At 45.1% G+C, this 15435-nt stretch overlaps 2 protein-coding genes across 4 annotated transcripts in view; both read right to left on the reverse strand.

The window, feature by feature from the left end:
* Positions 1–441, reverse strand: part of XRN1 (5'-3' exoribonuclease 1) — a 91165-nt gene extending 90724 nt beyond the window's left edge. For 2 of the 3 annotated variants that reach the window (XM_061636923.1, XM_061636925.1), the window contains exon 1: positions 198–440. In XM_061636923.1, the coding sequence (XP_061492907.1) occupies positions 198–272 (75 nt within the window). In that variant the 5' untranslated portion in view covers positions 273–440. Of the gene's footprint in view, positions 1–197 lie in introns of all 3 variants that reach the window. The other variant, XM_061636924.1, reaches the window with a different exon arrangement.
* A 2876-nt stretch (positions 442–3317) lies between these two features.
* The window catches only part of ATR (ATR serine/threonine kinase), a 112642-nt gene continuing 100524 nt past the window's right edge, over positions 3318–15435 (reverse strand). Inside the window, exons 43-47 of the mRNA XM_061636920.1 lie at positions 9048–9204; positions 8671–8824; positions 7091–7242; positions 5927–6032; positions 3318–3813 (exon numbers count right to left, since the gene is read on the reverse strand). Of these exons, the coding sequence (XP_061492904.1) occupies positions 3640–3813; positions 5927–6032; positions 7091–7242; positions 8671–8824; positions 9048–9204 (743 nt within the window). The 3' untranslated portion in view covers positions 3318–3639. The remainder of the gene's footprint in view (positions 3814–5926; positions 6033–7090; positions 7243–8670; positions 8825–9047; positions 9205–15435) is intronic.

Consider the following 15435-nt stretch of genomic DNA (forward strand, 5'->3'; position numbering starts at 1 on the left):
AGCGAGGCTTTCACACAGCCCCACAGAGGTAGGGAGTAGGGACTGAGGCCAGGCGCGGCTTTCACCAACAGACCGGCTTGCCACGCTACTGAGAAAGAGTCCCTTCTCTCGCCCACCTTCATCCGATGGATACCGACTGAGACCCCGTCCCGATCTCTCCAAGAAAGGAGAGAAAACAACCCACAGCCACTGCTTACCTGATGTTCCTTCACCACCTGGCTGAGACACGGATACCGCTCCGAGATCCACCGGTAAAACTTCGGTACCCCCATGGCGGCTACTGCGTTTCACCTCAGCTGCCCGTTCAAACTCCAGCCCTGCCGGACACAAACCACTGGCCTCCGCCGCCTCCCCTCACTTTCTTCCGGCAAGGGCCTGAGTTTACTATAGAGCAGCTCTTGCTAGAGCGACCGGCACTGCGTCAAAGAACAAACAAGGCAGGCGGCCCATGCTACGCACGCAGGCACGCCCTGCCGGAAGACACAGGAACTACAGGCTAACAGTTGCCACATTTGGGCTGCTAAAAACTTCCAGCTGATAAATAGTGGATTGCTAAGAGAAAAAGAAAGAGAGAAAAAGCCTGTTTGGGGGGCGCTTTTTTCTTTCACGCGTTGGGTAGAGTGACTTTTGACGTCAAAAGTAAAGGTGTTTTGTATTTTTTAAAAGTCTTAAGAATTTCTTCTCCTGTTAAATTCATCACACGACCGTTGAAGGCACAGAAGCTCTGCAAGAAAAGGACAGGGAAACCCTACGCTAAAATTATTTCCCAAAGCAGAGCAGTAATTCAAGGAGCAGATGGAGAAAACAGCATTGGGCCTCTGCTGTCACTCTCTTGGGGGGCAACCCCATGGGATGCACCTGTAGCATCTTTAATCAAGAAAGTACTGCTTAGTCTTGCCTGGTAGCAAGATACTGCTGTTAAAAAAATCATTTTTCTAGTATGCCTAAGAATGGCCCTGCTGGATCAGGCCAAAGGCCCAGCCAGTCCTGCAACCAGTTCTCTCAGTGGCCAACCAGATGCCCATGGGAAGACCACAAGCAAGACCAGAGCACAATACTCTCCCCACTTGAGATTCCCAGCTACTGGTTTTCAAAGGCATACTGCCTTCAACAGCAGAGGTAGACACAACTGAGCTCCTGCCCTCCTTTGTGTATAGACTGTTAAGCATTGCAGCTCAAACTGTGAAAGCTTCCACTCCACGGGAGTCTTTTGATTTTAATGTGTGGTCCAGTGGCGTCACTAGGGTTGGTGTCACCCGCTGCGGTAACTCATGGTGTCACCCCCATGGACCTCCTCCTCTACCAGACCTAGGGTGCCTAGGGGCGGGGCGGCTCTGGGTGACACCCACCTCTCGTGGTGTTACCCTGGTGCGGTCCGCACTCCCTGCACCTGGCTAGTGACGCCGCTGGTGTGGTCTTATTCAAGCCTTCAAAAGGAGCTGGAAGGTGACACACATGGTCATCCCCATTTGATCCTCACACCGAACCCGAGTGATTGACTAGCCCAAGGCTATATAGTCCCCCGAGTTTCATTAGCTGAGTAGCTAATTCAGATCACCCTAGTTCATCTCCAACTCTTATTCGGTTACACCAGACTGATGTAAGCAAAACTATTATAGTACCATATCATGCTTAGCATCTAGATGACAGTGATTTGTGACATTCCAGCGTAACAACAAGCAAAAGTTTCTACTTTTAGCAGTGGACCAGCGTGGTCTCCCTCTAACACAGCCTTTCCCAACCGGTGTGCCTCCAGATGTTGTTGGACCACAACTCCCATCAGCCTCAGCCATTGGCAGTGCTGGCTGAGGCTGATGGGAGTTGTGGTCCAACAAATATCTGGAGGCACACTGGTTGGGAAAGGCTGCTCTAACATATGAACATAAGGTGATAAGATATACATGCTTTATGTTAGATCCATGCCTGTTTTCTGGGAAGACTTGCCCGGCTGCTTCTCTCTTGACGTTCTGTTTTGGAGGGCAACTAGTGGGAAACAATTACATCTTTGGTACTGTGAGCTTTTTTTTTTTGGTAACTGTTTGCAACTTAAGTGCATTGATTTCAATAGGTGTTCTCCAAGTATGACTTAGTTGCATTTCAAGTGCTTGAACTTACAGAATAGTATTGACTTTTGCAAACATGGCATTAACATGTTTAGGAATTTATGTAAATCTTTGGTATTTTTTTCCTGAGGCACAGTTAAACATACAGACATAGTTACACAATCCATTTCACATAATTCACCAGGGCCAAGATTTATTTGGTTTGAATCAATGGAAATTTCTGGAGTGCACGAAATATTGCCAAGAGTTTTCCCCCACAGAACTGTCGAACCCACAACTTGAGTTTTCTGTTAAAGTTGTACTGACAAACCTTAGTACAGTTACAAGTTCCTCCTAACTGACCATATGCCTTTTGCAATCTTAGTCTGTTCTTTCATACATCCTAGTATGGGAGTTAACTCTGCCCTCTCCCCTTAAAAGTTACTTACACAGTAGCAACACTACAGCGGTTATCCTTAAAATTAAAGTTGTCAAGCATGGTGGTTTTAGCAAAACTTGTATGCCCAAAGTCTAAGCTTGGTAGCTTTTAAAGGCCCTTTGATGGCAGCTTGATCTGACAACAATAGTAGATGACAATGCTTATATGCTTGCTGTGAAAAGCTTCACCTATTGATTTCTACAATTATTGTGTGTGACTGTGTACATACATCACAGGGTTTTTTTGTGATGGTACTCACTGGCACAGAGTATCATCACTTTTTTTTTTTTTGCTGCCCATGGCACTTTTATCAATATATGAATACCGACACCTCATTTTTTACAAAAACAAAGCACTGTATTTACATGTTTATAAATATATATGTATATATATTTCTCCATAACAGTTAGTGTCATAGGAGCAGGCTAGGAAGTTTTCCTTCTGGCTAAACGACAGCCTTTCTGATAGCACAGCGTAAATGCAAAGATTATGTTGCCAATGAGCAAAGTCCATTTCACCAATGCTATATGAAATGCCAAAATGGTAATAAATTGGCAGAGACTGCATTCAGAATTCTGCCCATTCACAGGATTTTACAAGTAGGAACATTTACACTGATACCAGATTTATTGCCACTGATACTACACAATTCAACATGGAAGTTTGGGGCACTTTCAAAAACAACTTTTAGATGTGGAAATAAAGTAAACAAGTAAAAACCCTTGCATGTTCTTTAACAGGCTCTCTGCATTGTAGTCCTAAATATGAAATAGCTCTTATTTGTGCCAAACAACTAAAAAGGACTCAACAAAGCAACAATAGTAACGTCAGGCATCTTGGTATTACGCAAACCTATTTAATAGAGATGGATTTTAGGTACAAAATAAAAACATGGTGCATCGAGTAGCTCAAATGCTGTATTCAAACTTTTTAAAATATAAGGTTTCAGCTCTATAATGATCTGTATAAGTGGCTTTTCAAATATACAAATGAAAGTAGCATTTATATACAAATATGCAATACAAACAAAAGCAGGAAATGAAACACATAAGTGCAAAGGAGAAACTATATAAAATGTTAATTTTTTACTTTAAAAAACAGCTCTCTCAGATCACCCCAGCCTCATATTACAGCAACTAATTTGCAAATAGTAAAAGTTCACATATATGGAGCCCAGCCAAGGTACATCTGACACAGCAAGTTCTCATCCGTTGCATCTTGAATGAGATGGTGAACATGCCCTTCAATTGACAAAGGCAGGCCCTTTACTCTATTCCTGTTCTTAATCACACCCTGTAGTCGCTGATCTATATCCAAAACATGGGTCTTGGCCTGAAAACAAGCAAACAATAGTTCATATGACAAAAAGTTGTGAATAGACTAGAAGCTAATCTTTCTGTAGCAGCAATAACTCCCCACCCACCTCAAAGTTGTGGCAAGAACTATTTTTATTAATGATTGGATAAGGGATTTCATAAACAATTTACACATTCTTCACACACACATACACACATGGAGTGGCTAACCTATGGCTCTCCAAGCAATCTTGGACTACAACTCCTGTCATCCCTGACCACTGGTCATGCTGGCTGGGGCTAACTGTAGTCCAAAAACATCTAGAGGGTCAAAGGTTCCTCATCCCTGTTCAAATGTTATTAGTATTAAATTACCAAAATATTGATATGGCTATGTAAGAGTTAGAATATTTAAATATGACTAGCACATTATGCCTAATGTGGTCATTATTATTATTATTATTATTACATTTATATACTGCCCCATAGCCAAAGCTCTCTGGGCGGTTTACAGTCTTTGCTTAATGTGCATCTTAAACGCATCTGCATCTAGCATCTGCCCAGTGGCAACAGAACAAAAAACATAGTAAATTAGGTGGAATGTGAGGAGGTCAGGGAAAGTAAATGTTGGTCACATTCATCCTTCATCCAAGAAACACAGGGTTGTATCTAATGTTGTTTGTCTTGCACAGATTTCCACATGCAAATGGAACTTTCCTCTCCTCCTTCCCCCTGTAGCCCCAAGCACTCTCAAAATCCTCTGGAGCAGATTTTGGGGGTGTTCAGGAGAGGAAGGGGAAGCACTGTTGTGCAAGCAGAACTCTGAGCCATGTTGGATAAAACCCACAGGGTGGTTTACATAGTGGTCTTAACATTTTGTCCCTGGAGTGATAATGAGAAGGTTGTAAATATAAAAACAAAAGACTAATAGAATGGGCAAATGGCAGACTGAATTGTTTTCAGTTATTTTTAAGTGTATTTGAAACATATTTATTGTGTTCTCTTTTCCTCCTTGTTGCTTAACTTACTATGTGACTTCGTGGAAAAGGCTCTTATCTGCTTATGCATAATATTTGCTATCCAGGACGGGTCTTTGAAATAACACTAGTAAATGTAACTAATTTAGGGCACAATCCTATAGGTATTTACACTGGGCTGACGGGACTTAGGATGTAGCGGATCTCTAGCTGAGCTGACTGGGTCCCTCATCCTGGCTCAGCAGCAAACCCCCAACCCTCCCAGCTCAGTTGAGACTGGCATAAGTTAAGCCAATGTAAGTCCTCAAAAAGAGGCGTTCCAGGGATGTGATGGGAGCAGTGCTAAGGAGAGAGGAACTTGCACTGTATCCTACATCTGTTCAGCTCCGTCATGTGACCTCCAGTCTTAGTGCAAGTTAAGCTGGCAAAAAGGGTGTTCTAAGTAAAAATGCACAATAGCTCTGTTTTTTGCTGCTTCTCTTTTCTTCCCACTGAGCTCTGCTGGCTGAGCTGGTATTTTCTCTCCTAAGGGCTCCAGAATGGAGTTAGGATCTGGTGTATTTTAAGCCGACATAACTTCAGCTGGCTTAAGTTACACTGACTTCCTCGATGTAGGATTGCTCTGTTAGTAACAGTGAAATCGCAGGAATCTGAATAGTAGTGCAATCATATTGAAGGCTTTGCTGGCACAAATAAAATCTGGTGTCTGCAACTACTAGATTTATACGGATTATACCTAAAGTACTGATAAACATGAAATCATTTAAAGCTAGACTTAATCAGAGTTGTGATTTGTATATGCAGTAGAGCATCCAATAAAGATTAGTGAAAAATCCTATATTAAAGTTGGTAACCTTCATCTTTATGTGGATAATGTGGGTGAGTGGTGAAGCACAAGTTCCTATAAAAGCTCCAGAGCTTCCACCTTATATGGCTACCTATCCCTTTCATGGTTGCCAGGCATTCCTCTCTTCCAGCAACCCATACTGCCTTGCACTTCACTTCAGATATTGGGCTCAAAAACATAAACTTGTAATCTAAGCAAAGCACTTTTATATAGGTGTAATTTGCATAGATTTCTTTGTACACCAAGTGTGAGATTTCTTGGCACAGAATCTGAATTTTTGTTGTACAATATGAATCAACAGTCCTGCTTGTATTTAAATCCCCCACCTTTTCATTGACAATTTCTCCAGTTTCGTTCACTAGAGTTTTTGTATTGCCTCTCACTGGTTTACTCCACTCCACAAGAGGATCATGGAGAAAAGTCTTCAAAACACTAGATAACAAACAAAGGAAGTAAATTGCTTGAGAGAATACATTTAGTTGCAATTGTAGTTGCGGTGGAAAAGAAACATATTTCTAAATATTCCAATTTCTTCTATTCAAAATCATTACAGAATATATTTATTAAAAGGTCAAAGTACCTTATATGTAGTTCCCTGGTAGTCTCCTCTCCAGGCAACTTGCAGGGCCTGACCTGCTTAGCTTCAACAGTAGAATTATGCCATGCACTCTCAGAGCATTTTCTCAAGTTGATCATATTTAACTGAGAGGGGCAATTTTGTTTTTGGCTTTCAGAATTATATACTTTATTCCAATATATCAATCACATAAATTAATGACAATCTTATGCACGTCTAATGTCAATGGAGTTTACTTCCAGGTAAGTGTGTATAGGATTGCAGTCTTAAAGAAGGAGTAGCAAGAACACTGGGTTAGATCTAAAAACCGTGAGTTGAGTTTTGCCTGTGGATCTAGGCTTTCCCAGTTTCCCCCCATTGCATCTCCCACCCCCCAATAAGTTGATTATGGGGTCTGAGCATCCTTAGAAACAGTACATGATATAGTTGAAAGGAGAAATGGCAAAAATGGGGACTCCCCCCCATACCCCAGCAGAACTGCCTTCTGCTCACATAGGCAGTCCTTTGGATCCATCCCACTGATATCAAAGGGGGTCACAGAAGCAGAGGGAGCAACATGTAATGTGATAGTATCCACTACAGGCTATATTAGAGTGTGGCTTGACTGAAGCACTCCCAAATTCAAAAATCATTTCTTATGCCAAGGTACAGCCCTAAGTGACAGAGTAGGTGATATCCACAAAGACACACCCAGAACACACCCACCAAAATCCATGAATGTTAAGTTATTGCAGCCCCTAGATGCAATAATAGGTACCTGTTAAGAAATCAAATGGATACCCATTAAGAAATCAGACAGAATATTCTATGACTAACATTGGCTATCACCCAGTGATTTTTTTTAAAGTTTTCACTAGTTTATAATGCAAGCTTAGATAACATAATGAAGTTCTTAATCCCCCTATTACTGTACCTCATAAGTGGTTCTCTCTGGTCACGCATAAGTCTCAGTGTAACTTCACAAGCTCTTCGGAAGAGACCTTCTGTCCCCATTGGACCCATCCCATTGACCATGTTATGAGTAAGACGAAATGGAACAATCTCTGGAAATTCAAACGTTTCTCCCTTTAAATCAATAAGAAGGAGTGTTAATTCTAGCATTTCATAAGACTACGCTTCTCAATTGGTGGACATTAACTACCGCATAAATGCTGTCATTCTAACAAAGCTTATCCAGCTGGCACATTATTGTAAATTCATTCTGCACTATCATTACAAATATAAATACAAATTTATAGACTACAGCATAAAGCCCTCAAAGCAGTGTACAAGATAAAAACAGTACACAAAACACAAGCTCTAAAACAAACAATTTCAATAAACTCTAAAAACAAAAACAGAAAAACCATCCATACCTATTCTAAAAACAACAAAATAATTTCATCAGATATAAAATTGATAGTCCATAAACGACTGGGTTATACCTCTTGGAAAGCCTTCCTAAACAAAAACATCTTCAGTAAACTTCATCATGCTAGGCACTTGTCTGATTTTGGCTCGTAACTTATTCCAGTGAGCTGAACCTGCAATACTAAAAGCCCAGTTTCTAGTATAGGCTAAGTGCCTCTCTGGGGCATATGGTGCTCTCTATGGTGCCCCATCTGAAGAGGACAGTTGCCAGGCAGGGATATATATTTTTATTGTATTTTTATACCTATGTTTATTTTTCTTTGTAAGCCACCTTGAGGGCCTTTGGCCGAAAGGTGGGGTATAAGTAAAATTTAATAATAATAATAATAAATAATAATAATATTTGGTGAGGCAGTCCCTTAGTTATCCCAGTCCCAAGTTATTTAGGGCTTAAATGCTAAAAGCAAAACCTTGAACTACTCCTGGTAGCATATTAGCAGTCAGTGAAGCTGCTACAGCAGATGTAATATATGGTGTTGACATAGTGTCTGAGTTAATAACTTAGTTGTTGCATTCTGTACCAGCTGCAGCTTCCAGGCTAAGCGTGTGAGACGCCCCATAGAATGAGTCTTGAGATTATTAATGCCAAGATGACTGTGGCTAAGCCATCTTGGTCCAGAAATAGCCATAGCTGTCTTACCAATATATATGTCATGGAAAATGAAAGGCTAATATATGCTTTGAATGATCCCTTATACAGATAATGATATATTGTTGATGTCTTTATGTTTTGCTTTGTTGTGATCCACTTTGAACATAATGCAATATAAAAGCAGTGTAAAGTGATTAGCTGGCATTGCTAGCAGCTCATTAGTTGCTGTACACAAAAATGAAATATTTTTGGTATCAAACTACATAGTTGCAAAGGCTGGAAGTATAGATCGCCTTAAAAATTACAATAATATCTCAAGCAGGCACTATGGCAGTATATTCATGATATAAAAACAATTATGTTTGAAGTTATCAAGAATTCAAGAGCAATTGCGATGTACGTGCAACTTTTTTGAACAGCACAGATAATACGAAAAGGAAAATGGCTTTGAGTTACATGAGAGGAACAACGAGAGTGTTTTAGTTTCTCACCTTATTGAACAGACAGTTGAAATCCACATGCACGCAGTCACCCGTTAAGGAATCAAACAGAATATTTTCTCCGTGACGGTCCCCAAGGCCTAGTATATACCCAACCATGGACATCACTGCAGTGGAACGACAATATGCTGATCTACTGCTGTACCTACAAAAAAGTAGTATCAAGGCACCCTACAGTTATTTTGGCTTTTTTACTCTTATAATAAGGTTTCTGAACACAGCAAGAAACCCAAAACAAAACCCACACAGTTTAGTATAATGAATAAACTTCTTGCTTTTGTAGCTTTTGCTATATTAAATCTGGTTCTCTTTTTAACCCTTTACATTACAGTAGCATTGCCAAGTACTGTTACAATGATATAACTGACCATGAAGTAGGATCAGGGAATTTTCTCAGAAACCATTCATGAAAAATTGGAGGGTGCCGGGGAAGTAGGGTTTCTTTGTAAACTTTCAGCTTTTCCATTAAAGGTGCTGTTTTTGGAAGCATATATTGACGGAGCTCTTTCCCAGACATGTAGACACCTATAAAATAAAGACAGACATAGCTAGTACTATGCACAGTGAACCCAGTGAATTAACACTGCGGCCACATTCGCACCTTATGATAAGCCATAAACCACAGTGCACTAGTGCAGCCTTTCCCAACTTTTGGATCCCCAGATGTTGCTGAACTACAACTCCCATCAGTCCCAGCCTGCATGGCCAATGGTCAGGAATGATGGGAACTGTAATCCAGCAACATCTGGGGACCCAAAACGGTCCACTGTCCTCACCTGAAGGGTGATTTTCACAGGTAGACTGCCATCAGGTGGGTTATACTGCCATCTAGCATCCGAAGGCAAGAATGTACTGTAGTCAAAATCTAGGGCATCCGGCCCCTCCAACTCCAGTTTCATTCGCAATGAGTCCGAAGTGGCACATCTGAAAGGAACAAAAGGCCCACAAGCCCAGCGGCAAGGGAAATAGAGACAACGTCCCCGAGAACAACAGAGAGGCATATGCAGTTGAACAGAATCTTAAAGGTTTTGATGCAACTGAACAGTGCAGAACAAGAAGGCTGCACAACAGCCAGGATATAAAAGGTGGAACAGAACATCCAGATCTCTTCCAACAGGGAGGGCCATGATGGCAGGCTACCTGTGAAAATCACCCTTCAGGTGAGGCCAATGGACCATTTTCCACAGGTAGCCTGCCATCAGGTAGGATGTACCAAAGCAGCCCCCCAATAGGGAGGGACCACCAACTAATTACTTATCATAAAGGATGTGTTGCAGGACGCGCCTCCCGAAGGAGGCGTCAGTAGAAGCATAATGGTCAACCTTATAATGTTTCACAAAAGAATTTGGGGTAGACCAAACCGCAGCTCTACAAATATCTGCAAGGGGTGCATTGGTTGCGAAGGCAGCCGAAGTGGCTGCTGATCTAGTGGAATGGGCCGTGATGTTAGTCGGCACAGGGAGATTAAGGGACTCATAAGCCAGAGCAATACAAGCCCACAACCAACAGGACAACGTGGATTTGGAAACCTTCTTCCCCAAGGTCCTAGGGTGAAAGGATACGAATAACGACTCAGAGAGCCTGATGTCTTGGGTGTGAGAGAAGTAGATTTTGAGAGCTCTGCGAACATCTAGTGAATGCCAGGCCTTCTCTAATGGATGCACTGGCCTCGGACAGAATGACAGAAGAACAACGTCCTGGTTACAGTGAAACGCTTAGTTGACTTTGGGACAGAAGGATGGGTCTGGCCGCAACACCACAGAGTCCTTATGAAAGATGCAGAGATGGCGTGCCGATGACAAGGCTCCCAGCTCTGAGACCCTTCTCGCCGATGTTATAGCGACCAGGAACAGGACCTTGAAGGACAGCAGCCGGAGGGGAACAGAAGCAAGAGGTTCAAATAGAGGGTGCTGTAGGGCTTTCAGGACCTTCGAGAGACTCCAGGAGGGAAAGTGGTGGCGCACAGGTGGAGAAAGGCATACGGCTCCTTTCAGAAAGCGTTTGATGAGGGGATGAGAACCCACAGGGACGGCTGATGAAGAGACTGACAGGATAGATGAGATAGTGGAGGCATGATGACGCAAGGTGTTCGGTCTCAGACCCATTCTGAGCCCTCTATAGAGGAACTGTAACACCTGCTGCACAGTGGCCTGAGAGGGCAAGATACCCTTGGAGGTGCACCAGCTGAAAAGGCCCACCAAGTACTCTGGTATATACGTGTCGTTGACGGTCTTCTAGAAGCCAAGATGGTGTCCACGACGCCTGGAGATAAGCCAGTGGCCCTCAGTTGCCTCCGTTCCAACGCCAGGCTGTCAGACTCAGCCAGGCTGGGTCTGGGTGCCAGATCGGTCCCTGAGAGAGTAGATCCGGCCTGACAGGCAGTGTCCAGGGATCTGCGACTGACAGTGAGAGAAGATCCGAGAACCATGGTCAACGTGGCCAGTGTGGAGCCATCAGGAGGAGCTGAGCACCCTCGTGCCGCAGTTTTCTCAATGTCCTGCCCAGGAGGGATATTGGTGGAAAGGCATACAGGAGACCGTCTGGCCAGGGTGCTGTCAGGGCATCCATTGCTTCCGCAGTCGAGTCCAGGTACCTCAAGAAGTAGCGGGGCAGCTGGTGATTGTGGTTTGAGGCGAAGAGATCCACCGAGAGGGTGCCGAACCCTTGCTGGAGGAGGTCGAACACCATGTTTCCATTCTCCCGGACTTACATGCTGCCTGCTGAGCCAATCGGCAGTCACATTCAGCACCCCGCTGAGATGTTCTGCCCTTAGTGACAGTAGATGATTCTCGCCCCAGTCGAAGATTAGGGTCGCCTCTGCCTGGAGGGCTCGAGACCTGGTGCCCCCCTGCCTGTTTAGATGTGATTTCACACATGTGTTGTCTGTTCGGATTAGTACATGCTGCAGGGAGAATATTTATTTATTTATTTATTTCATTAAACTTATAGACCGCCCCATAGCCAAAGCTCTCCGGGCGGTTCACAAGAACAAGAACAACATTAAAAATACATAAGCATATCCAATATAAAAACACAATTTAAAAGTACAAAATATTAAGAATTAAAACACTTCCAATAAATGCAACATGATCAAAATAATTAAAATGCCTGGGTGAAGAGGAAAGTTTTAACCTGGCGCCGAAAAGATAGTAACGTTGGCGCCAGGCGTATCTCCTCTGGGAGGGTGTTCCAGATGGACAGCTCTGAGTTCCAGCCAATTCACATTCTGACATTGCTCCACTCTGGACCATATGCCCTGGACAAAGCTGGAGTTGCAGTGGGCTCCCCATCCTGTCAGACTGGCGTCTATGGTTATTATGACTCTGTCTGGTTCCCGAAACGGAGTGCCCCTGCTGAGGTGTGTCTGCATTGCCCACCAGCAAAATGACGCTCTCAGTGATGGCTTCAGGTGGATCACGCGATGGTTGGAAGTGGCAATGTCCGTCTGAAAAGGTAGTAGGACCCATTGGAGAGGTCGAGAGTGATGTTGGGCCCATGGGACGATGTGAATGGTGGAGACTAACGTCCCAAGAACCTTTGCCAGGAACATGACGTCCGCCTTTGAACGTCGTACCAATGAGGTTGCCATGCTTTGGATGGTGGAGATACGCTCTGGAGACAGAAACACCATGGCTCGGGTCGTGTCCAGTATTGCTCCCAGATGTTGGAGCCGCTGAGTTGCCTCTAGATGGCTCTTCTCGATGTTGACTAGCCAGCCGTGAGATCTGAGAACCTCTAGAGTGTAATGGATCTGTCTGTTGGCATGGTCCTTGGAGCACGCCCGAAGAAGGTCGTCCAAGTAGGGGTAAATATGGACCCCTGTAGGCGGAGGGCGGCCACCAGGGTGGCCATCACCTTGGTAAATACTCTTGGGGCTGACGCAAGGCTGAACGGCATGGCCCGATATTGCCTTTTCGCAGTGTGGCTGGGTCCAGATTGGGATCATCCAACAGGTCATCGAGCCACATCATGGAGGCCCTAGAGAAAATTGAGGTGGCAGTGGAAGCCCGGATGGAAAAGGTGGATGCCTCATGGTTCTTGAGTAGTGCGAAGTCCAGCCGTCTTTCGGAAGGGTCCTTGAGTTGTGAATCTCCTTCTTTCGGAAGGAGCGACCTAGAAATCAAGTTCGAAATTGGTTGGTCAACACCAGAGACGTTCAGGAAAGACATGAATTCCAGGGCCAAAGTATAAAGTTTGTTGGCTAACGGTGAAAAGCGACGTGGATGCAAGGGACGGACCCATTCCTCTTTGGCGAGCCTATTGATGGGATCTGGCACAGGGATTGAGTGATCCGTTGACCTGGGAGGCTTGAGAACTCTGGCGCCTTTCACAGGTGGAGCAGCAGGCTGAATTGTGCAGGTTGGATGCCCAGTGTGTCCATCACTCTACGGCAAAGGGGGAGATAATTAGCCGAGTCGAAGAGGCGATAAGAGTAGTCCTCGTCCAGATCAGAGTCTTCACTCCAATCATGAGGATCTGGCTGCATAAGGGATGAGTAGTCGTCCATTCCTGAGGGCTCACCACCAAGTCTGCCTCTGTAAGTATCGAATGGGTTTGGCGAAGTGGGAGGGACATCATCATGACAGCCAAGTTGTCGTGTAGAGGTAGGCTGCTGTGGAACTGCTGGCTGAGGCGATAAGTATGCCTGAGACTGAGGCTGAGCTTGGGAAAGGAAGCCAAGTACCTCTCGCAGCTGTGACAAAAATTCTGGGGTCAGCTGTAGCCCCGAGGTAGGATTAGAAGGTACAGTGTGCTCCTGTGGAGGCAGATGTGTCTGCACTGGTGGAGGCAGAGGGGTGGGAGGAAAATCAGAGTGACGAGATGTTTGACTAGGAAAACCTTCAAACTCGTCCTCTGATGACCCAGCAAGAGATTGAAAAAGAGCAGGTAATGCTTTTTGAGCAGGCTCCTCTAAGGCTGGGGCTGAGACATATTGGTCCCGCTTGGAAGCACTGTGGGCAGACAGATGTTTCATCTTGGCGACAGCTTTGGAATGCTTGTGTTTAGATGCTTTGCGCTGCACTGGGGCTTTGCACTGTTGACTTGTCCCTGAGGTATGCGCTGCCTCTGGTTGCTGTTCTGCCATGTCAGGGACTAGATACACCCACACAGTGGGGAAGGTGCGGTATCAATCTTGTGCAATGTGACAGTGAGTCACAGGATGCGTTGTGCAGGTTGGGGTGCCAAGAGAAAAATAGATTTTGTTCGCTATGGCACATTATTTAAAAGAGGTGGGTACAGACCCCAATGGAGGCATTGCTACTGCACTGTCAGATCAGGGTGCCAAAAAGTAAATTGAGATGCAATATGGGCCAAGCTAAGTACACGCACACAATGGGGAACGTGCGAGACCGCTACTGTACACTGCTCAGTGCCAAGAAAAAATTCGATGCAGTATGGCCCAAAGCTAGATACACGGACACAATGGGGAAGGTGCGGTACCGCTAATGTGCACTGTCCAGGCTAGTGCACCACAAGAAAACAAATTTGCATCAGTATGGCACGTACACAGTCTGATACACGCACACAATGGGGAAGGTGCGGGATCGCTTTAAAACAACATGCTCAGGCTATGCAGCTCCCACAGGTAGCATAGTGTTGTTGCTACGGAACAGGCTTTTGCTAAATAAAGAAGGCAGCAAAAGACTCTGGTGACTCAGAAACAAAAATACTGCTCAGACAAAGGGAAACAGGCAGAAGAACAAAAAGGGCGGGAAAACGGGACAAAACAAAAATGGCGTCCGCTAGAGGTGGGCGGAAAAAAACAAAAACAAAAAGGCGGCCGGAGAGGGAGGGGGCAATGGCAGCCTGGGGTGGACACCAGCAACCCTCAACGGCCGCGGCTGCCATATGGAGCTGGACAAAGGAGCTCCGTGAGCTTCCAGAGCCGCCAGTGGGCAAGAAAAAGCTGCCAGAACGAGCCGGGGTGGGGAAGATCGCCACCGCCTCCTCTGACGGGGCTAGGTGCCACCGAACAAGCTGTGCTACAGACACAGGGAGCCGGCAGCGGCGGCTCCCAGCTGTAAAGCGGCAAGGCGCCGCCAAAGTGTGAGGCGGGGGCAGGAGGGAGAGTCACGGATGCGTGAAGGGGAAGCTGCAAATGCAGGCTTCCTGAAGCCAAGCCTGAGGGAGGGGGAGCCACAGCCGCGGACTTCCAGGCAAGGGATAGACAGCCGCCGCTGCCCAAACCAAGGGGGGGGGACAAGGCTACCAAGAACCCAAGTAAAGCAAAAAACGAGGGGCAAAAAACAAAAGACAATCAATTCCACACACTCCAAAAACCAGGAAGGAGGGGGGGGACAGTAGGAAAAGGGGAAAAAGCACTCAGATCACACACACTAGTCCACAAACAAAGACAAAAAGAGAACTTAGCCACGCTAGTGTAGATATCCAAGTGCCTCAGACGAAGGCAAGAATAAAACTGGAGTGGGAGGGGCCAGATGCCCCAGGTTTTGACTACAGCGCATTCTTGCCTTCGGACGCTAGATGGCAGTATAACCCACCTGATGGCAGGCTACCTGTGGAAAAAAGGCTGTACTAGTGAATCACACCCGCTGGGCTACTCCCTGTTTCTTCCCAGTCATGTGCAGAGGAAATAAACCAAGTTACCTGCCTTAGTGCAATGTCATAAGAACATAAGAAGAGCCTGCTGGATCAGGTCAGTGGTCCAGCATCCTCTTCTTACAGTGGCCAACCAGTTGCCCTTGGAACGCCCACAAGCAGGACTTCAGCATGAAGAGCACCCCCCCTGTGGTT

This window comes from Rhineura floridana, chromosome 7, assembly GCF_030035675.1.
Source record: "Rhineura floridana isolate rRhiFlo1 chromosome 7, rRhiFlo1.hap2, whole genome shotgun sequence".
Classification (NCBI taxonomy): domain Eukaryota; kingdom Metazoa; phylum Chordata; class Lepidosauria; order Squamata; family Rhineuridae; genus Rhineura; species Rhineura floridana.